This window comes from Protopterus annectens, chromosome 14.part0 (genome assembly GCF_019279795.1).
Source record: "Protopterus annectens isolate FY-2018-M chromosome 14.part0, PAN1.0, whole genome shotgun sequence".
NCBI classification, from domain to species: Eukaryota; Metazoa; Chordata; order Ceratodontiformes; family Protopteridae; genus Protopterus; species Protopterus annectens.
In genome coordinates this window covers 794,156,527-794,179,091 of record NC_056748.1, presented here as the reverse complement: position 1 = coordinate 794,179,091, position 22,565 = coordinate 794,156,527, and the positions used below count along the sequence as shown (strand labels likewise).

The following is a 22,565-nucleotide window of genomic DNA, read 5'->3' as shown; positions in this document are numbered from 1 at the left end:
AATCTCACCACTGTCCTGGCCCTTAAGTCACTACACTGGCTTGAGTTTCCAAACCACCTCAGACTTGCCCAGCTACTCATTATCCAGTCCATTCTCAGAAAACCATCCTTCTGTCCAAGTCTCTCATCACGAGTCTCCCTCTACACTCCTGCTCGATCACTTAGTAGCTCAGATCAACATCTACAAATTACAAACCTAACAATTGTGCAGGACAGAACTTATACAACTATTCTCCAGCCATCCTCTGGAACAAGCTTCCCTTAACTCTATGATGCCTACCCCAGACCCACACATTCAAGATCTCTCAAACACTACCTTACCCACCTCACAACTTGCTCCTGCAACCTCCCCCCTTGAACCTAGTACACATCTTGGTCTCTTCACACCTCTCTCACCCTCCCTTCATCATCCTACTATCTATTTCATCCTTCCTTCCTACTACCTATCATTTGTCCTCTTCCCCACACTCCTCCTTCCACCCACCCTCTACCTTTATACCTCAAGGCCTGCTCTCTTCTACCTACCTCTTGTCAGTAAGTGCATAACTTTTCCCAACTCTTCGCAGGTTACCTATCTACCCCCAATCGCACTGCTCCTAACCCCCCTACTTATCCTACTTACATCACCCTCCATCTGCTCTGACTCCATTAAGCTGCCAACTTTATGTGTGTTAAACTCTCACTTGCCTTCCTTATTTAAATGCAATTAACAATCATTACTCTATTCATGTATTTAGCAAAATTTGTGTTTCACTATTTTTGCATTCTTCTACTGTGTATTGTGTAAATAGAATTTTTAATCTACTGTTTTTGTATTCTTCTACTGTACATTGGAGCTTTTCTCCCCAGGCGTCCACTGAAAAATGGCTCTGTCAGTTGGACTATCCCGATCAACAAATGTCGAATAAATTAAAACTGTGCTGTGATCTATTCACCTCTTTCCCTCAACAACAAATGCAGCAGGTTCTTTGCCCTAATTCACCTTCAGGGACATTCGCCAACAGATGTTTGTCGACATTTGGCCCTCTGGTGTTTACACTTACCCTCCCCTCCCTTTAATTCCCAAGCTTCTTCAGAAATCATGGTGGTGGAGAAGCCAAGTAACCCCGTTGCCCCCTTCTGGCCTCGGTAAGTGTGGTTTCCCTTCCTATGGTCTCACCTAGTATGTCCTCCATGGATACTGGGTCCCATTGCAGGCATCAAGTTGACTGCATGGTTTCTCCAGTTGCAGTGATGGCTAGACATTTCAAGCTTTCCTCTCCAGTTCACCAGATTGCTTTTTCATCTCTCAAACCTTTGACTAGGAAGATTTATAAGAGTAAATGGAAAAGGATTTCCTTTGGGCTTAGCAGAGAGTTGGATCTTTTCACTGCTCCACTCTCTGCTGTTTTAGATTTCCTTGCCTCCATCTTGCAAAGGAAGGGAATTTTTTCACCATCAAAGTTCAGTTAGTAGCCATTTCCAACTACTACATCAGAGATGATGCCTCTCCTTTGGCTTCCTCTAAGTTGTGTAAGGCCTTTCTTAAAAGTACCTTTTTACTTAGACCTCCAATTAGGGATCCCACTCCACCTTGGGACCTGACTTTAGTATTACATACTTGGGTGTATTCACCTTTTGAACCCTCAGCTAAAGTAGACCTTAAATATCTGTCTTGGAAAACAGTCTTTCTTGTGAGCATAACTTCAGCAGGATGAGTAGTGGAACTTCAAGCACTTTCTTCGGAACCACTGTATTTGATTTTTCACAAATAGTTACTTTGCGCACTAATCCTTCTTTTCTACCAAAAGTTGCCTCTGTAACAAACATCAATTATGTAATCAGTTTACCAATTTTCATTCCCAAATTTTACAATAAAGGTGATTATACCCTTCATCTTTTAGATGTACATAGGCAACTTCATTTCTACCTTCACAGGATTAAGGAGATGTTCTTCGTCTCACATTGCTGCAGTCATAACCTGTGGGTAGTCCGCTGTCCTCGACCGGCCCGAATACCAAAGAGCTGGGCTGGCGTCGGTCATTGTCGCCTAGAGCTGACGTCAGTACGTCGTAGTACATAAGCGCAAGACCGACGCCATATCCTCAGTCTTTCTTGCCGCGTGGTCCGAAGCAGAAGCAGCGTTTGCAAGTGCCATTCGGCGTTCTGAAATTTTCATTTATCGAGTTTCAGACTGAAGACCAAGTTGGGCTAAGTACCCCGTTGGGGAAATCTTTGTTTTTTCTTGCCTCAGTTATCCGGATGTCAGAAAAAGTTAATAATTGCATTTCTTGTGGGAAACAGATACTTCATAAGGATTTTCATTCTTTGTGTATTCTCTGTTTAGGGCCTGAGCACGACGTGGTCGGGTGTCGCTTTTGTGCTAGATTTAACAAGCGCACCATTAAACGAAGATTAGACTGTGCTAGGCTTGTTTTTGGGAAAAGGTGTAATTATAACATGCCGTCGGATCCTCCGACGCCCGCTACCGCTAAAAAGCGTAAAGATAAAACTTTGAAGTCTAAACCGGATGAGTCGTCCGTTACGGACGCCGGTTCTACGGAGCCTCCGGTTGAACCTGTGGATCCAGCCGGGGATTCGGCTGAATTCCATGGGGAACCTTTACTTTTACAGGAGTTAACCTCTCAGGAGTTAGGCCCGGCTGAGGGTGCTTCTCGGGTGTCTGTAGTTCCATCTTTACAGAAGGTTATTAGGCCTTCTTCTTCAGTGGCTAAAGGCCATGCTAAGGCCAAAACTGGTCATGTTGGCCTGGGTCATAGTTCTAGCCCTCCAGCCCCTGTTCCTAAGAAGCATATGTTAAAAATGGCTGAGGACTTGATTACTTCGATCAGGGGTTCTATGCCCCCCCCCCCCCAGAGAAGAGGCCTAGGGTGGAGGCAGATTTAGAGGGGATGGATCATTCCTCAGACTACTCTGATTCCTCAGCTGAAGAAATTCAGGAATTTCCTTCTTATTTGGATTCGGATGCAGAGGACTCCTGTCCTTCTGCTTCTCCACCAGAGGATTTTTCTTTTTCTGAAACTTTACATTCCATGAGGGAGCATTTCAAGTGGGAAGGTTAGGATTTTTCGGATTCTCGGAAACGGCTCAGGGAATTTTTGTTTCTGCCTCAGCATAGGCCCTTGGCTATTCCTCCTGTCTTAGAAGTTGTTCAGGATGTTTTTTCTGAATCTTCCCTTAATCCTGATTCTTTACCTCCTGCCCCTGTTAAGCCAGACAGATATTATAGAGTTCCTGAAGCACATAAGTATTTGTACAAGAGCCCTAGAGCTGATCCAGAAACCATTACTCAAGGTCCGAAGGGTATTAGGGCTTCTGTGGCTAAGAATCCAGTTCCTTTGGATAAAAATTCTAGAGCTTTAGATAGATGGGGGAAAAAGTATACACCTCCTCTACGTTAGCTATGAGGGCTTTGAATTGCCAATTTCATATGCTGAAGTATCAGAATTTCTTGTTAGGTCAATTGAAATCTAAGGTGGATGCTTTATCTGAGGGTATAGAGTGTAAGGAACTCCAGGAGTTGGTTCATGCATCAGATCAAGTGGGCAAGCATTCTTTGCAGTGTGGTTTCGATGCTCTTCAGGCTGCATCCAGGGTGGCTGCTACAGGTTCAGTTACTCGCAGGCATGCCTGGCTTAAGGATCAAAATTTGTCAGAGCATGTTAAGACTCGGATTTTGGATGCTCCTCTTCAATCTGAAGTACTTTTTGGTCTCCCTGTGGAATCGGTTTTGAAAAAGATGGAAGATAAGGCTAAGTCTATGCAGACGGTCAAAGATTTTCTGCAGGTGCAGCCCCCTAAGTTTAGTAGGAATTGGCCTGCTAGAGGATGGTCTTTTCCTTCTTCGGATACTCAGTCTAAGGGCAGGTCTAGGTGTGGTAGAGGCAGAGCTCACGCTCCGGGTTCTTTCAGGCCTAGGACTTGGAGTTCTCCTGCACAGTCTTCTGGTGAGGGCAGGGGTCAGCCTTTTCGTAAACAGACCCAATGATCTGTATCTTCTGCTGCCAGACCCTTCTCTACTGGCAGCTCCTCTAGGAGGAAAGTTGGGACTTTTTCAACAAAATTGGCATTTGGTCACCCAGGACAAATGGGTGTTGGATATAATAAATCACGGGTACAAGTTTTATTTTCACACACTTCCTCCTTTCAAAGGCATGCCGGATGTGCCTCCTCAGCAAAGGATGGAGGCTCAGGAGCAAATTTCTTTACTTTTACAGATGGGGGCAATTCAGGCGGTCCCTCCATCAGAAGTAGGCCAGGGTTTTTATTCCCGTCTATTCCTAGTGCCAAAGAAAGGAAACACTTGGAGGCCAATTCTGCATTTGTCCATTCTCAATACCTACCTAGACATTCCAAAGTTCAAGATGTTAACATTACAACAACTTCTGCCTCTGCTGGGCAAGGATCACTGGATGGTAACCCTGGATCTCAGAGGCCTATCTTCACATCCCTATCAGGCCCAGCTGCAGGCGATTCCTGAGATTTCGGGCTGGTACTTCTCACTATCAGTTCTCTGCATTGCCCTTTGGTTTATCTACTGCGCCCAGGGTATTCACAAAAGTTCTGGCTCCTGTGATTGCTTTTTTCAGACAGAGAGGAATACAAATTTATCCTTATCTGGACGATTGCCTGATTCTTGCTCAAAACAAAGACAAGATGTTATGTGATCCTATCTCGCCTACATTCTGACTGATGGGTTCGGAGCCGATCCCTCGGCTCCGACTCGGCACGCTTATGCCAAAGAGCGAAGTCTCTTATTGGCTGAGCTTACTATATCCCAGGATGCACCACTACCAGTCCCCCAGATCTCGTTTGCCGCTAACCTGCGAAGACGTGGTCTCGAGCTGGCTGAGCTGAGTAGTTATTTAACTAACTTTTCTGTCAGTTTTTTGCTGTTTTTGCCTCAAAAAGCTGTTTTAACGGCTATTCTTCTCATTGTTGTGTGATTGGTTGGATTTGTTGAAGACTTTTGTTGTGTGATTGGGTTGAGTTTGGTAGGCCCCCTTCATCTAGGGCCTTCCCGGTCAGTCAACCCTACTATAACTTACATATAGAGCAAAAGGCTTTAAATATTTTTGTAGCTCTGTTTGTTCTTACAGGGTTTTCAAAGTTCCCTGTCATTGGCGCTTTTAAGCGATAACTGTTAGCCTATACTTAAGGGGTGTCATCAGTAAGTCAGTAAATTGTATTTTTCCTGTCAGATTACTGAAATTCTCTTTCCATAATGTCTCAGAATCCTAGGCCTTCGGGTTTTAAAAAATGTACAAATGTAGTTTCAAAATGTCCATCACGGACGATCACTCGCTCTGTGTGTATTGTTTAGGTGCAAAACACTTACAGGAGTCATGCAGCGTATGTCACGCTTTTTCCTCAAGGGTCCTCCAGGAGAGGAAAAATAAATTGATTCTTAAGGGTTAATTAAACCTTCTTTTGAAGAAGCCTTGGCATCCTCTCCTTCCCGGCTAAAGAAAGGGCGTCGGTTCCGACCAGTCCGTCGGATCCGACCGCTAAGAGACATAGGCAGGCCTCTCCTTGGCTCCAAGGACTTGGAGCCGAGGTCGAACGTCTGCCTCGATGCCACCAGTATCGACTCCTCTGGCTTCGGAGCCGATGGCTGGGGCATCGAGGCGGGTCACCTTCGGCTCCACTGGTCTCGGAGCCGACAAGGGTCGCCGCTCAGACACTTCCTCCTCGGCGAAGTCCACCTCGGCACCGATGGAATCTGGTGTGTGTATTCCTTCGGCGCCGATACTCATCGAGTCACCTCGGGCCGGTCCCCTAGCCCTTTGGGGCCGTTGGAGAGGCCGTCTCGAACCCGTTCTTTTCCTCTCGGTCTCGAGGATGTCAGATTCTGATATAGACAGGGTGCTCCAAAGACTGTTCCAGTCCCCAGTCTTCCAAAATTTGTTTCGGTTCCGACCCAGTTGGCTTCGGAGCCGATGACCCTGGCCCACCCATTGCCATTCCTCCTCCGACTGCTTCGGCTCCGTTGGAGGAGGTGCTGTTGGAGGGGGTGGAGATCTTAGGGTCGGCTCCGACCCTTACTCCAACCCGGGCCTTCGGGTCCGAGTTTGGTACGCGGACTTCTTCGGCTGGGCCCGGGAGTGATGTTTGGGACCTATGCTTTCGGTTCCGAGCCTCCCCTCGGTGCTTGGCTGCGGGACTTCCGTCGGCTACCACGCCTCCGGGGACCGGACACTCCCAGGATTCTCGGGGTCCGGCTTTCAGAGCCATGAGGAGTGCCATGGCCAAGTCCTCTTGCCATCTCTCCGGCTTTACCAGCACCTTCCTGGGCGTGGAGACTGGGTCTTTGGCAGTTCCCCTGTCCGTAGTCAGCGGAGCCCCGGGGCCTGAGGTTACCCCCATTGGGGGTTCCCCTCCTCCTGAGGGTTCTTCGGAGTTGTCTTCGGAGGAACCCCCAAGGAAGAGATCGTGCAAGAGGAAGCACGTGGACTCCCGAGTCTATTACATCAGACACTGATCTTGATGATGCAGAGGGGTCCCAGTCGTCCTCTGATGATGTCTCATTTGCAGACATCTTAGAGATCCTCAAACAACGAGGCGGCTGGATATCCAAACCCCCCTCTGCTGACGAGTCAGTGCTCCTCAAGGCCTTTGGGGCTCAGCCCTCCGCCTCCTGGGTGTCTCCGCCCTTCGACGAGCTTCTGGATTTAGTTTGTCGAAGGCGTGGGAACATCCAGATACCGTGGAACCAGTCCGTTCTCGTCCAAATAAATTTTTGTCTGCTCCCCCCGAGAAGGAGTTCCTCACTAAAGGCGTGGCTGTAGATGCCATGGTGGTGGCATCTGCTACACAACAGGACGTGGCAGAGGCTTCAACGTCCGTCCATCCTCCTAATAAGGAGTCTAGGAGTATGGACAGGTAGGAAGCGCACCCTGACTTCAGCGGCCTTTACTTTAAGGTCTCTGAATTATTTGGCACATTTTACCAGGCTTCAGAGGGATCTGGTCAAGGAGTTGTCAGATTCCTCTCGGGTAACCTACCTGAGCAGCTAGCCCAGTCGGTTAGCTCTCAGTTGGCTATCCTTACGTCAATTTCTAACTCGTCCATGAGGCTCATTTCCTATGCGGCCGAAGGGCGGTAGAGCGGCAGGCACAGGCGTGGCTCTCGTAGACAAGCCTGGCTCCGCTTGTGTCAGTTCGGAGGCCTTCAAGTCTTCCTTCGCTGGCGCTCCCTTTGATGGGTCCTCATTGTTTGGACCCAAGGTTAAAGACACCCTTACCGCTGTGAGCAAGAGGGAAAAACTTTATCTGCCGTAGGTGCCGTTATTCCACTCCCTTCGGCCTTACCCCAAGGCTAAAGGAGGGGGAAAATGTGGTTCCAAATCTCGCAAGTTTTTCTCCCAACAGCAGGAAGATTCCCCATCCAGAGGCAGAGCGCGAGGTAATTTTTCAGGAAGACGCCGTCCCAGAGGCGGCAGAGGGCCCCGCAATTCTGGAGACCGCGAGTCCTTTCGTGGCTCTTCAGCCTCCCACACGTCATGAGGGATTGCCCGGCTGTGCTGCTCCGGAGCCAGTCGGGTGTCGTTTTGCCAAGCACCTAAAAGCCTGGGAGTCACTCAGGACAGATGGGTGCTTCGGATCATTGCCGGAGGTTACACCATCCCATTCACATACTCACCCCCACCGTCCAAAAGAATCCCGGACCCACCACCCAGTCAAAGGGAAATGGCAGCCGCAGAAGCTTTAAAGCTGCTAGAAAAAGGAGTCATCCAACCGGTCCCCACAGACCAGATCGGATCAGGAAATTACTCCAGGTTCTTTTTAGTGCCAAAAAAGACAGGGGACCTGAGACCAATATTGGATCTCAGCAGACTGAACCAATCCGCCACGAAATCCAAATTCCGAATGGTCACGTTACAATCCATTCTCCCATTGTTGGAGAAGGATGTTTGGATGTGCTCCATAGACCTCAAGGACGCCTATTATCACATACCGATACATCAGGCGTCCAGGAGGTATCTGCGCTTCAGCCTGGGAGTCAGTCATTACCAATTTTGCGCTCTGCCCTTTGGTCTCACCACAGCCCCCAGGGTGTTCACCAAGTGTTTGGCAGTAGTGACGGCTCACCTGAGAAGTCTTGGATTCCAAGTGTTTCCCTATCTGGACGACTGGCTCCTGACTGCCACCACCAGGCATCTACTAATGGACAACCTCAAAGCCACCATCTCCCTGGGTATTACCCTGGGATTACATTCAATTGGTCAAAGTCTGTCTTGCTGCCCTCTCAGCATAAGGTTCATAGGAGCAGAGATAGACTCAAGATTAATGCGTCTTTCTTCCTGCCGAAAGGATCCAAACTTTACAGGGCCAAGTTCAAGCTCTGATCTCGAGATCCAAAGCCCCAGCCAGGATGGTTCTACAAGTTTTAGGCTCAATGTCTGCCGCGGTTCTTTTAGTTCCTCTGGCAAGATTGCACATGAGGATTCTTCAGTGGCTATTGTCAACTCAATGGTCCTTTCAGGATCTTCCCTTCAATCATCACATCATGATTACGGAAACATGCAAACGGGACCTTCGCTGGTGGCTTCAGACATCCAATCTGAATCAAGGAAGCCGCTTTGTTATTCCCTCTCCACTGGTTACCCTGACGACAGATGCCTCCCAGATAGGGTGGGGGGGGGCATTGTCTGGGCAGGCTAGTTCAGGGCTCCTGGCTTCCAGACGAAGCTCTTCTCCACATCAATGTGTTGGAGATGAGGGCTGTACTTCTTTCCATACAGGCCTTACACAAGTTTCTTCCTCAGGGCATCATCGCCATCCACACAGACAACATGTCGGTGGTCTGGTATCTGAACAAACAAGGAGGGACCAGATCCTACCCCCTTTGCAGAGAGGCCATGAGAGTGTGGGAATGGGCTGTAGCTACCAACCGCTTTTTGGTAGCGACCCACATTCGGGAAGATCAAATATTTTGGCAGACAAATTGAGCAGGACAATTCTCTCTCCTCACGAGTGGTCTCTAAACCAAACAGTAGCAGCTCAGGTTTTCAGGAGATGGGGGTCGCCGTGCTGCGACCTATTTGCAACACCACTAAACACGAAGTGCAAAAGGTTCTTCTCCTTGACTCCACATCAAGGGGAAGCAGCTATGGATGCTCTAGCACAACCTTGGCCAACAGGGCTACTTTATGCCTTTCCTCCGATTCCACTTCTCTCCAAAGTCATTCAAAAAGCTTCTCAATTGGGGTGCGCAATGATACTGATTGCCCCATACTGGCCTCGTCAGGTATGGTTTCCTTACCTGAAGAAGCATGCGGTGGACGAACCGTGGACTTTAGACCTAATTCCGGACCTGCTAACTCATCAGTCGGGACATCAGCATCAGTCCGTCCGATCTTTGAAATTGACAGCTTGGCTCCTCCACTTCCGACTTTAGTCAGAAGTCACACACTAGACCGGAAGTTGTTCACATTTTATCTTCTGCCCACAAACCCACCACTAACAAATTGTACCTCAGTAAGTGGAAGAGGTTTGCTATCTGGGCTCAACTCAAGGGCTTAGACCCTATCACTGCTCCTATCCCAGAGGTTTTGAAATTCTTAACATCCCTGTTTAATCAAGGATCTTCTGTCTCTACTATTAAAGTCCAACTAGCGGCTATCTCTAAATTCCATGAATCCACGGATCCTCCATTGATGAGCAGCAGACTATGCAAAACTTTCATTAAAGGTGCGGGCCTGTTAAGACCCCAATTTTTCATCCTGCGCCTCCGTGGGATCTTGATTTGGTGCTTCGCGCATTAACATCTTCCCCTTTCGAACCGGCTGCTACATGTGAGTTAAAATATCTGTCTTGGAAAACTGCCTTCTTAGTTGCAATTACTTCTGCAAGAAGAGTTTCAGAGCTTCAAGCCCTTTCTATTAAGCCACCGTACTTGATTTTCCACAAGGATAGAGTATCACTTAGGCCTAATCCATCCTTTGTCCCAAAGGTCTGTTCTAGTTTCTGTCTCCAACAATCTCTAGAGCTACCAGTTTTCTTCCCAAAATTCTCCAATGAAGCAGAATACACTCTCCATAAATTGGATGTTCACAGGCAATTACGCTTCTATTTAGACAGGACTCAGCAACTTCGTAAGTCAGACCAGTTGTTTGTGTCCTTCTCAGATAATAAATTGGGTCAAACCATCACAAAAGCTACTATCTCCAAATGGATCAGAGATTGCATAACTCAGGCTTATTCTTCTTGAATAAGCAACTTACAACATCTATCAAAGCTCATTCTACCAGAGCTATGGCTACTTCTATAGCTTTTCATTCCAAGCTCGCTATATCGGAAATTTGTGCTGCGGCTACTTGGTCCAATCCGCACACTTTCATTTCCCACTACAAATTGGATGTGGCATCTAAAGGGCGAGCATCATTTGGTTCCACGGTACTCAGGAGTGTTTTCCAGTGAGCCACCCAGGATTCAGGTGCTAGGGACGCTGTCCCATCAGTCAGAATGTAGGCGAGATAGGATCACATAACATCTTTTAGTTATGTACTCACCATAACTTCAGATGTTTGGGATCCATCTCGCCTACATTCCTAATACCCACCCTCCTTCCCCTGCCTTGGAGATCAGAAGAGATTGAACGGTTTTTGAGTTCTACTGTTTTATCTTGTTTCATCTGACGATGTTATATAAGCAGGGTGTGCATGTGTGCATGTATGCGGACAAACTAGATCTGGGGGACTGGTAGTGGTGCATCCTGGGATATAGTAAGCTCAGCCAATAAGAGACTTCGCTCTTTGGCATAAGCGTGCCGAGTCGGAGCCGAGGGATCGGCTCCGAACCCATCAGTCAGAATGTAGGCGAGATGGATCCCAAACATCTGAAGTTATGGTGAGTACATAACTAAAAGTTACTTCAACACCTCCAGTATGTAATGGCAGTTTTAAGGTGCCTAGGGTATTCTGTGAACGAAATAAAGTCCAGTCTAGCACCCTCTCAGGACATGTGCTTTCTGGGTGTGAGACTGAACACAGCTTCTCAGATGGCATTTGGACAAACAAAGAACTCTTCATCTATACTTCCAGCAGTTATCAGTAATGTCCAGGCTGACTGCAAGGACAGTCCTTTAAGCCTTGGGGTTCATGGCATCTTGCATTCTAGTTCTTCCCAATGCCAAACTGCATATGAGGAAGCTACAATGGTATCTCAAAAGTGTGTGGACTCAACACTGCCACAGTTTGGACACTGTCATTCGGATTATACCTTGCATCCAGAAGGAATTCTTGTGGTGGGCTCAGGAATGTCAACTAAACAAGGGGACTCTCTGTGACCCGACCAGAGGCGAGTCAGATCTTAACGACGGATGCCTCGGATTTGGCTTGGGGAGCACACTTCAATGGGAAATGGATACAGAACGTGTGGCCTCCCAAACTACTACATTTGCATATCAACATGAAGGAGATGTTAGCAGTCCAATTTGCTTTGATGGCCTTCAAGGACCTACTTCAGCCAGGACAGGTGTTGATTCAAACAGACAACACAGTCATGTGGTACATCAACAAGCAGGGGGGAACCCATTCCTACCCTCTTTGCAGGCAAGCAATGATTTTGTGGGAGACTGCTCTGAGTTTGCAAATCAATCTTCAAGCACGGTTTCTGCCAGGAGCACAGAACTCCCTAGCAGATGTATTGAGCAGGCAAATTGTGGATCCCCATGAGTGGAAACTGGATCCTCAGGTTTTCAAACAATTGACTGTGGCTTGGGGAACTCCAGACGTAGATCTGTTCGCTTCTCCACTGAATTTTCAACTACCAAAATTTTGCACAAAGATGTTCCACCCAGATGCTTGGAAAGTGGATGCTCTATCTTTCAGTTGGAACAACCTTCACGTTTATGCTTTTCCTCCTCTGCCTCTTCTCCCCAAGGTACTCTTGAAAGTCAGGCGGGACAAGCCTTTCATGATTCTAATAGCACCAGATTGGCCACGTCAGCATTGGTATCCTCTGCTGAGGAGTTTAATCCAGGAGCCTCCTTGGCTTCTGCCACAGGTTCCTCATTTGTTGTCCCAGTCAAACAATCATTTTCTCAATGTTCAGGTGCAGTCCCTGCATCTGACAGCCTGGCGTATTCTGTGATGGAGCCGGTGGGGTCTCAGCTTCCTCAACAGGTTTTAGATGTCATTTTGGAAGCCAGGCGACCTAGCACTAGAAAAGTTTATGCTGATAAATGGAAGAGATTTTTTCTTTGGAGCACTGCAAAGGGTTTTGATGTTTCAGTGCCTAATTTGAGTTTTGCACTACAGTATCTTACTGAATTACTGGACAAGGGTTTGTCATTCTCTTCTGTGAAGGTTCATGCTGCAGCCATTTCTGCTCACTATGATTGTGACCCTCCTTTATTTTCTCATCCTTTGTTCAAACAATTTCTTAGAGGGGCAAAGAATATAAGACCCCCACGTAGAGCTCCTACTCCTTCCTGGGATCTCAATTTTGTTTTGGAGAAACCTACCTCCTTTTGAACCTGCAGCTACGTCTGAACTGAAGTTTTTGTCTTGGAAGACTGCTTTTTTGTTGGCCATTACTTCTGCTAGGAGGGTATCTGAATTGCAGGCTCTCATGGCAGTTGAACCCTTTCTGATATTTCATAAGGATAGAGTTTCTTTGCGAACTAACCCTACTTTTATGCCTAAAGTGATTTCTAATGTGGCCTTGAACCAGTCTATTCATTTGCCTACTTTTTATGCTGATCCCCAAAATAAGGGGGAAAAAGTTCTGCATTCTTTGGATATCCACAGGCAGTTACGTTACTATTTGAGCAGAACTAAGGAGTTCAGACAGACTCGACAATTATTTGTTTCTTTTGCTTTGAGTTCACAAGGGAAAGCTGTTTCAAAGCAGACTATTTCAAAGTGGATTGGTCATTGTATTGCTTTTTGTTATTCTCATCATGGGAAGGATGTTCCTACTGGGATCAGACCTCATTCTACTAGGGCTACTGCCACTTCTACTGCTTTTTTGAGGGGTGTAGCTACTAAGGATATTTTGGAGGCAGCTACTTGGAGTTCAGTACACACTTTTACTAAGCATTACCATCTCCCTCTTTATTCCAAGTCCAGGGCTGGGTTTGCCACTGCAGTTTTACAGGGCATGTTAGCAGCTCCTAATGCTTTTTAGTTTGCCAGCCTCCCTTTTCCTTTGCTTTGGGATTCTACCCACAGGTTATGACTGCAGCAATGTGAGACAAAGAACATAGTACAGTTTTGTACCTACCATAAATGTAGATGTTCGAGGATCTACATTGCTGCAGTCCAATTATCCCTCCCTCCTTCCCCTCTATAGTTGGTAAGTGGATGTGTTTTTTATTAGGTTTATCCCTATCTCCACACTGGTAGTTGTTGGGCCTTTACTTTTTTGGCTCTGGCCTTCTTTCACTCTTAGGCTTTCTGACATCTGGGGCAAGAAAGACTGAGGATATGGCGTCGGTCTTGCGCTTATGTACTACGACGTACTGACGTCAGCTCTAGGCGACAATGACCGACGCCATCCCAGCTCTTTGGTATTCGGGCGGTCGAGGACAGCGGACTACCCACAGGTTATGACTGCAGCAATGTAGATCCTCGAACATCTACATTTATAGTAGGTACAAAACTGTACTTTTATAAAAGTTTATCAATTTCGTCTCTCTTTTTCTAGCAATAAGATGGGAAAACCAGTCTCCAAAACTACACTGGCAAACTGGATAACTTATTGTTTCTTAACATTTATTTCTTGAGAGGCCTAACCTTACCAAGATAGCCAAAAGCACACTGATCTAGGTCAGAAACTACATAAGCTGCTTTTTGGACTAGAGCCCCCATTGACATTTGTGCAATTGCCACATGGTCTAATACTTTCATTGTTCATCTCCAGAAACATAGCTACATTTCAGTACCTGCTGTTCCCCGAACATCCTTTCCATGAGGGCCACCTAAGGTTATCTTAGCTTGGGACTCTGTCCCTTTCATTGAGGAATGAATGAAAATGACCTCATCATATATAAAATTGTGTACTCACCATAACTGTGCATCTGTGTTGTCCATTTTCATTGTTACTTAGTTTCCCTCCTACCTTCCCCAGTCCATGTCTTTGTGAGAGACCTAACGGAATTATTGATGGGAACCATAGTTTTTGTTTCAGCTACTGATCTTTCAGGTGTCATTTTTATGTCATGTCAATGTTAAGATACCTTGTTGTGATATTGTATAATAGCAACTGAGGTAACAGTGGTTATGGGCTTCATGAGTAAGCAAGGAGTTAGAGAGTCAGATCCTAGAATCTAAAGAAAATGGCCAAGTCAATTCCGAGGATTAGGTCTGAACCTATTCGTTGAGGAAGAATGAAAATGGACAACACAGATGCATAATTATAGTGAGTACACAACTCCTCCCCCCTTATTTTGAATATCGCCACATCACACAAGACTGGTTGTTTGATGCATCCCAACTCCAAACATCTGTAGCCAACTGCCTTGGATGATAGCCTGAAACTAGAGCTCCAGCCAACTCTTTTTACTCCAATACTAAAGAAATCACATACAGAAAAAAAAACATAATTTAATAAACACACATTGTGTGTGTATTTCTTCCCTATGTTTGTCTTTGCTGTTACATCATGAAGCATGTCAAGAGGTGAAGAGTAATTAGGTTGTCAGTTACTCCATCTGTAGAGTCATTAGGAAAACAGTTGCTCTTAAACATTGGCAAATAGTATAACCTGGAGTCAGAACAAAAGCAAGGCTTTCAAGCTTAGTTTTCTGATGTAACTGAACAAGCAAACAACTTATTTTTTCGTATTATAAATTAGTTGCTTTCCCTTTAATCAAGCTGAGTGCCACAAAGAAAGCAGGTGTTTTCATCTTATGGATTTGGTTTTGTTTGATTGAGTTTTTTTTCAACACTATATTTTGTGTAAAAATGCACATTTCTTGTGGTGGTAGAGCATTTTTGCACTGCATTGCCTACAGTGTTTTGTTGAGAAAAGTCAGTAAGTTGTGGAAGGAAAACTATCGGAGACTCCAGTTCTATTTTATTTTGTTTACAAGGGTCATGTGCTGATCAATATTGACAAATTTCACTGTCATCCCAGATGAAGTATGAAATACTTCGCAAATGGTCCAGAGTAGGTCAGAATAATTACATAGAAAAAAGTGTGAATTCATTCCAGTGAGCAAGCAGAAAGTAATGTATAATGTATGCATTAGTTTCTAAAGTGGGTCAGTCTTTACTGAATCTTGAGAGAGGAGAAGAAACCCTGACAGGAGATAGGCTAGGTGATATGTCCTGTGTTCAAACGGGAGCATTTGGCTTAGGTGAAGAAATGGTTTTTGAGTTGCATTCTAAATTTGGTGTAAGTGTTCATTTTCTTAATGTCGATGGGGAGAGCTTCGCAAAGAGTAGGTTCTGTGAAGAGAAAACATGCAGTGCTATGAAGTTTAGTTCTAGGGATAATGAGAGTTGCTGTGGCTTATGTCATGTTTCGGGTTGTATGAGGATTTTTTTTTCATGAAGTCTAGTTGCAAGGGGAGTAAATGTGAGCATTGGGATCCTAAAAGTTGGTTAGTTTGTTTTGTGAGTAGTCGTTTGGCTTTTTCTGGGGTTATACAATGATAATTACAGAGCGATGTTTGTAATGAGTTGGCAGATGATATAGAAAGAGTCTGGAATGTGGCAGTTATTTATTTTTTGGAGATGGAAGCAAAAATTGGAAGCTTATATTCAAGGTGAGAGCTCCTTTGCCAGTGGCTGATGTGGCTAGTTGGGATAGAAAATGGGAGATCTTTTTGGCCCATATGAATGAGTTTATTTAGGCTCTTACTTTGTCTATGGTGAAATGGAAGTTTAGTGACTGATCAAGCCATAATCCTAGGTTTTTGAAGGTGAAGGTTGTTTCCATGGAATGGTTGTGTAGGTCAAAGATCATTGAGTTAAGTGCTTAATGAATTTTCTATGGCATTCCAAACAGCATAGTTTTAGTTTGGTCTTGATGGTTTGAGAAGTAATCTATAGTTTGAGCGCCATTGGTAGATGTCATGCAAGTGTGATTGGAATTGGCATAAGAGTGACCTGATTGGTAAATGACCATGTCATCAGCTTAAAGGATAAGTCGAAGATTGTGGAGGTCACAAGGTAGTTTAATGAATATGGAGAAGAGGAGAGAAGAAAGAATGGATCCTTGTGGTGCAGATTTTGATTTGGAAGATCCTATTTTAACTCTGAAGTGACTGTCAATGAGTAAGTTTTCTAGATACAGGATTGAGCTTGTGAGTACAATACAAACCAGTTCAACCCAAGTAGCACCTATTTAATCACAGGGGAAGATTTCTTGTACTTTAACAATGAAGTGCAGCTGTTACTTGGTAAAGAGCAATTAACTCGGATACATTTTCAACCCTGTTCATAAACTCGTTAGTGTCATGTCTGAGATTGCCTTTAATAAAAATCAAAGGAAGCAATGTAATAAAAAGATGTCGACAGCCAAAGGTAGGTAGTCACAGTACTGCTAAAAGCTGATGGCACAGAACCACAGTAAATGATCCTCTCATCAAAAGGATTTTTGTCGCGCTCTCCCTCTTAAATGCCATCGGAGGCAAAATTAACTGTAAAACAAAATCATGCTATCCATGGTAGCCTCTTTTTAACCCATTTTGGGGTATAAGAAGTTAGAAAATAACTGCTTTGATACATAGACGTTAGTAATGCAGAGAAGTTTATACTGAAAATAATATTTTTCAGTTTTTGGCTGCGTTTCTCCTTGAATTCTTTTAGGCACCTTTTTCCGGGGATGTACAGCAAGTAATAAAGGAGGCAAGAAAGACTGCTACTAAAAATCATGTATTAGCAAATGGGAAAAGCTATTCACTAGTGCAAAGATGAGAACCAGCACCCTTTTAAGGCAGTTTCCCTTGTCCTACAGTGTTAGGGTGATTTATCTTCTGGCCTGCCTTACTTCTCCATCAAGGTACATTTGTCAGACATTTCATCATATCTGGCGATAGATCCCCCTCTTTCAATGTGATCCATGCAAAAATATTTTTGAAGGGGGTGTTGCATCCTAGAAAATGTGGCTTCTTCATGGGATCATGATTTTGTGTTGTAAATATGAACTCTTAGTCTATCTCAACAGGCTTATTAGGCTGACTTGAGGTTATTAATATAGAAGATAAGTTTTGCTGATCACTCTGACTTCTGCAAGAAGAATATCACCGCTTCAAACTCTTCAATGGGTTATTATCTCACATTTTCACTAAGATGGACTTTCTTTAAGAACTAATCCTTCCTTTATGCCTTAAGTGACACCTAAGTTTACTTTGAGCCAAGTTGTTCATCTCCCTGTCTTCTTTCCAGAAGTTAAAAATGAGTTATAAAATACTTTCCATACTCTAGATACCCTCAGAGAACTAAGAGAGAAATAAAACCATTGGTATACCACCACAAGGCAATTCCAGTCAAGGTAATCAATGCTGACTCTTCCAGGGCTTTGGCTTTATCTGTGACTCTCTAGAAAGGGTTTGATTGTAGTTGAATCCTAGAAATGGCAACATGTTTCTCTGTGCATACCTTTTACAAGTCACTGGAATTTTTCTCCGGGTGTAGGATAGGTTTTGCTAGGACAATTGCCAGGAACTTCTGGACTTCTTTCTTTCCTCCTCGCAGTCAGTTTAAGCTGTAGTATTCTATCCATATAGTTGAGTATTGAAGTGCTTAAATAATCAGTAGCACAGATGTATAAACTTAGCATAACAGTAAATGTTTGTAATGATCACTGTTGCAGTAACTGTTCCCTCTCAGCATTCCCGTTTTGTATGTTTTATTGCCAGGGTGAAGACTTTTTTTCCAGAACATTGACCTTTTCAGGGCTTTAGCCTTCCTCTCTGTTGGTTTGAAAGCTTTGAAAGGCTTGGCATTCAGACTATAACTTTAGCTCTACTCCAGCTGGTTAATGGTTTGGGTGCATGGAAGCCACCCTTAAGCTTTGGAAACTGTCTGGCAGTTAAATCCTTAGCAGGCTATAACCCACATTGCTAAGGCTACTGCAGCAGCAATCTTTTGAGCATCTACTGTTATGGTAAGTTTACTTGCTAAATTTCTCTGCAGTGGTTTTGTTCTAGTCATGCTGGACTGTCTTGCTGTTAGAACAGCTTACTTTCTAGTAGTATCTTTCTTTTTTTTTCCCTAGGTCTTGATAATAGCCACCTATTTTATTTTTTTTATGTACACAGCATAGATTTAACAATTTGCATTACAGGTCATACTCTTAATTTTACAGTCATTTGGCCAGTTTCCAGACACAAGCACTGTCAGAAAATGTTTAGCAGGGACTACCCCTTTATTTAAAGTTTGAGATGTTTGACATCTTAACTGTGTACATACTTATATTTTCTTTAAGGATATGTATTACCTTCTTGCTGTTTGTAGACTGGTTGCTTAAGCACTAACAGTTGTACTGGTTTCTTTTATTTTAATAGTTCCTTGTATTCTGTACGAATCTCTGCCCTGAAGCTTACACCGACCACGAGTTAATGCTCCTTATATCTGTAGTTTGTAGAATAAGCTTGGAGAGAAAATTGCAGTTGATACCACTTGTTGATTTTGAGAGCCTTTTGGAAAGTCTTTTGAAAAACATAAAAGATTGGGATTCACAGGTAAGTGCATCTGTTGTATATTTATTTTTGTGTATTGTTCAGGTCCTCCTCTGACCATCAGGCATATCCTCCCTGCTGGTCTGCTGACTTAAATCTTTCATTGCCTGGGACAGATGTATTGGGTACATCACCATCATTCTGAAGATTGCTTTTTTTCTTTCCACCCCTTACACCTCGTTGCATACTTATTAGTGTCCAAAGGGCTTTTGTGCACTTGATCACGCCATGTGGATGGAGAGTATGAAGTGGGCCTTTGTGATGCTTGACAAGTATCCAGATGATGTGATCAGATGGCCCTGCTCCCTTTGTCAGTAACAAGTATGAATGTTCCCCATTCTCTGCCAGATATTATTTCATGGTGTGTGTGTGTGTGTGTGTGTGTGTGTGTGTGTGTGTGTGTGTGTGTGTGTGTGTGCGCGCCCATAAGCGCACACATCCTCCCTCTGATGAAAGACAAAGCAGGCTTAAGAACCCTCATTCTTCTTCCTAGCCAGCTCCAGTAGGTGCCAGAGCTACATGTCAAACTCTTATTTCCTGGGAATATAGCCAGGATTTTATTTTTTTAAGCCAACAGAGCTCTGTTTATACGTTTGAAGTGTGACTCAGTAATATGTAACCTTCATTTTGGGATTAATGTGTTTAGCTGAAAACTGTATAATTCCATGAAAACCAGATTGCTCATAGATAGTGAGTTACTAATGACAGAGCATCACTTGAATTGTTTTCCCTGTGATAGATCAACATCAGAGTTGATTATGTTTAAATTGTGTGCAGGAGGGCCTCCCCTTGCATTGTTGAGTGTCAAACCAAAAAAAAAAATAAAGGGGGGGGTCTGGAAAATATTTATGCAAGCCTGCATGGAAGTGCCACTTTAAGGCCACCTCACAGTATTGGAAAGACTAGTGCTGCAAATTACAAATCCAACCCAAATCTGTATATATTATAGTTAACAGACATAATCATTCTGGTCAGTGCATTATAATAAATAATGAAGACTTGGAGGAAATTTTAGTGGAAGTTCTAATGGGTGCTATGTAGAGTCTGTTTAGTGTTGCATTACAATTCATACTTCTGTACTGAAAATTTTCATGGAAGTGAAAAAATGTCAGAAAGCTTGTTATCTAAAAAAAACCTTATAATTAATCACTGCATTCCTCTCACTTGTGTGTATTTTTATGCTGGACTTAACCTCTGCACAAGACATGTTACTCGGTCTACATTAAAAAAACTTGCTCTGTTTTAGTTCTGTTTTTGACTTCAAGCTTAAAAATGGAAGACCAGAGCCCAACTGGTCTTTATCCTTTGCGTTTGCCTTGGAAAACTGTTTTCTAAACCCTCATTTTGAGAAGTTTTCTGCAGTAGGTAATATTTGGGATTTCCTGCTTGTCTACTCTGTACATTTTTTGTAGTGTATAGCTCTTGTTTGGGTTGCACATGCTTCCCACCAGCACATGGCATAGCATTATGCATTAGAACTGGAAGTGCATACCTATCCCCACTGTCCTAAGACTTTCCCTGTCAGTGACACAGTCCAGACAGTTTGTTTTCAGAAGCTATCCCATATTTGATGCACAAGATCTTTAGACAGAGAGTTCTCTGCAGTTACCAGATCAACAGTTAAAATGCATAATGGTGCTGTCTGTCTGAGGAGAACAGTGTTAGTATTAACAGTGCCATTATTTCAACATAGTTACCCAGCACAGGTGATTGTAGCATTGGAGGGTGTAGTATAGGCAAGTGTACGGCTTTAAGTTTGCTAATGCCTTGTTGCAGTTATTTGAAGGTCATGTGTTAGACATTTCTTGTAAAAATCACATGTGAATGAATAATCATAGTTATTAGGAGCTTGTTGTCTTGTGACCATTTTGCTTCCATTGCATTCTTATAGACATCCCTGCTAGACAGGGGGTCCAGGGAAGTAAATAGTGTGGGAAGAAATAGCCAGGGAATTATTATGGCTAGGCTTGTATAGGTCCTAGGGCTGATAACCTTGTACCAACCTATGAACCTATGTGATGCAAGAGTGAATAAATATAGTGTCAGAAATAAGTCTGGAAAAACTGTGGAAATGATTTGGAGAGATTATGTTCCCCCTTGCTAGTTAGCTGTTGGAGGTTAGTCAAGTAGCATGACTAAAAAAAAAAAAAAGGAAAACCCACCGTGAAGGTCACCTTATTAGCAGCTATTTACTAAAGTCTCTGAATCACACTGTACTGTCACACTTGACTGCACTGTTGTTCTGCCTCCCAGCCTACACACATCATGGTAGTATCGGCACCCCCTGTACACAAAAACACATGTACTGACATGCTCTCACTCATAGCACTGCTCATATTCACACCCACATGCATTTTCCCTCTCTCTCACACACACGCACCCCAGCTTCCATTTATTTCACTCCCATAGTGCAACCACTCATACATACAGATGTGCATCTATTAAGCCACATTCATGCCCCTCCAAATTTGCAGAGATGCATACAGCAACACACGCACATGCGCATGCATAGTCATGCACACACATGCATACTCATGCGGACACATGCATACTCATGCGGACACATGCATACTCATGCGGACACATGCATACTCATGCATACTCATGCAGACACATGCACACGCATACTCATGCACACGCATACTCATGCACACACACGCACACGCATACTCATGCACACACACGCATACTCATGCACACACACGCACACGCATACTCATGCACACACACGCACACGCATACTCATGCACACGCATACTCATGCACACGCATACTCATGCACACACATGCACACTGGCACACACGTACTCATGGCTGTACTATACTTGCCTGTAGTTCCTGTACAAACCATGAGCAGTCCCACAATGATGACTGGATATATACACAGTCAAAAGAGATTAAACACCTTTTCCCCCCTGCAAAAAAAAAAAAAATTAATCAGAACAATTTTCTGAATTGCTCTGCCAAGTTTATCTGAAGCTGCCTTCATTTCTGAAGAGACCATATGGTTGTTTAGCATTAGCTGCTCCCCCAAGCTGTTGCATTTCTTTTCCAATGAAACTGCTGCTTGCACTGTGGGTACAAACACTGTAACAAATGCAGCAGAAGAGCAGTCTCAGAATAACTCAAGCAACTGTGATGCAGAAACTATCTTGAGTTTAGACGTATGCATGGCAGCAAGTCTTTTGAATCCTATGGTATGTTTGTAAGTTTGTTTTTTTTAATCTGTTTAGATGTACAAAAGTGCTTTTTTCAGTGAAGAAAAATACTCATTTACACCCATCAGTAAATTCTATCACTTTGGACAAAGAATTTGGATGTGTTTTTTTTCTTCACTTTGAGTAAACTAGAAGAGAAGTATGGAAAATACGTTTGTGTATTTCTTGGGAAGAAACCTTGAAGGTGTTAAACACTAAATTTGCTGTTGAAGAGGAGTAAGTTAAAAGGTTAACTACTACTGTGACCCTACGAGTAATTTGCCATTTATTCACCGTATGGTCTTTCTTAGAGCATAAAATCCTACAGTATCTGTCAGTTATGTTACTATGCTGACGAACTGAGCCAGACACTGCTGAGTTGCATGAATGATTGATTGAAGGTGATATGTGGCATAAAAATGCTCAAGCAGGGAGCAAGTATAACTTGATGTTGGAGCTTTTCTCCCCGGGCCTCCGCTGAATATGGACTTGGTCCAATCGGAATTTCCCAGTTAACAAATAGGTTCATAGGTTCATACTAAGCTAACTGCCCTTGCGAGCCATTTTAAGCCTAGCCAATTATCCCTTATGAGACTCAAACCCTGCACCTTGTGTTTGTAAGGCAAACACCTTAACCATTAGGCCACCCTCCCAACCCATGTAAAATAAATAAATAAAATGTGTGCGTAGCAAGTGAAATTGATGGTACAGAGTTGAAGGAATTACTGTAGAA

The 22,565-nt window shown here is 44.0% G+C and overlaps 1 protein-coding gene across 1 annotated transcript in view; it reads left to right on the top strand.

The window, feature by feature from the left end:
* The window catches only part of LOC122788731 (SMC5-SMC6 complex localization factor protein 2-like), a 909,214-nt gene that overhangs the window by 590,756 nt on the left and 295,893 nt on the right, over positions 1-22,565 (top strand). Inside the window, exon 4 of the mRNA XM_044055623.1 lies at positions 18,462-18,638. Coding sequence (XP_043911558.1) covers positions 18,462-18,638 — 177 coding nt within the window. The remainder of the gene's footprint in view (positions 1-18,461; positions 18,639-22,565) is intronic.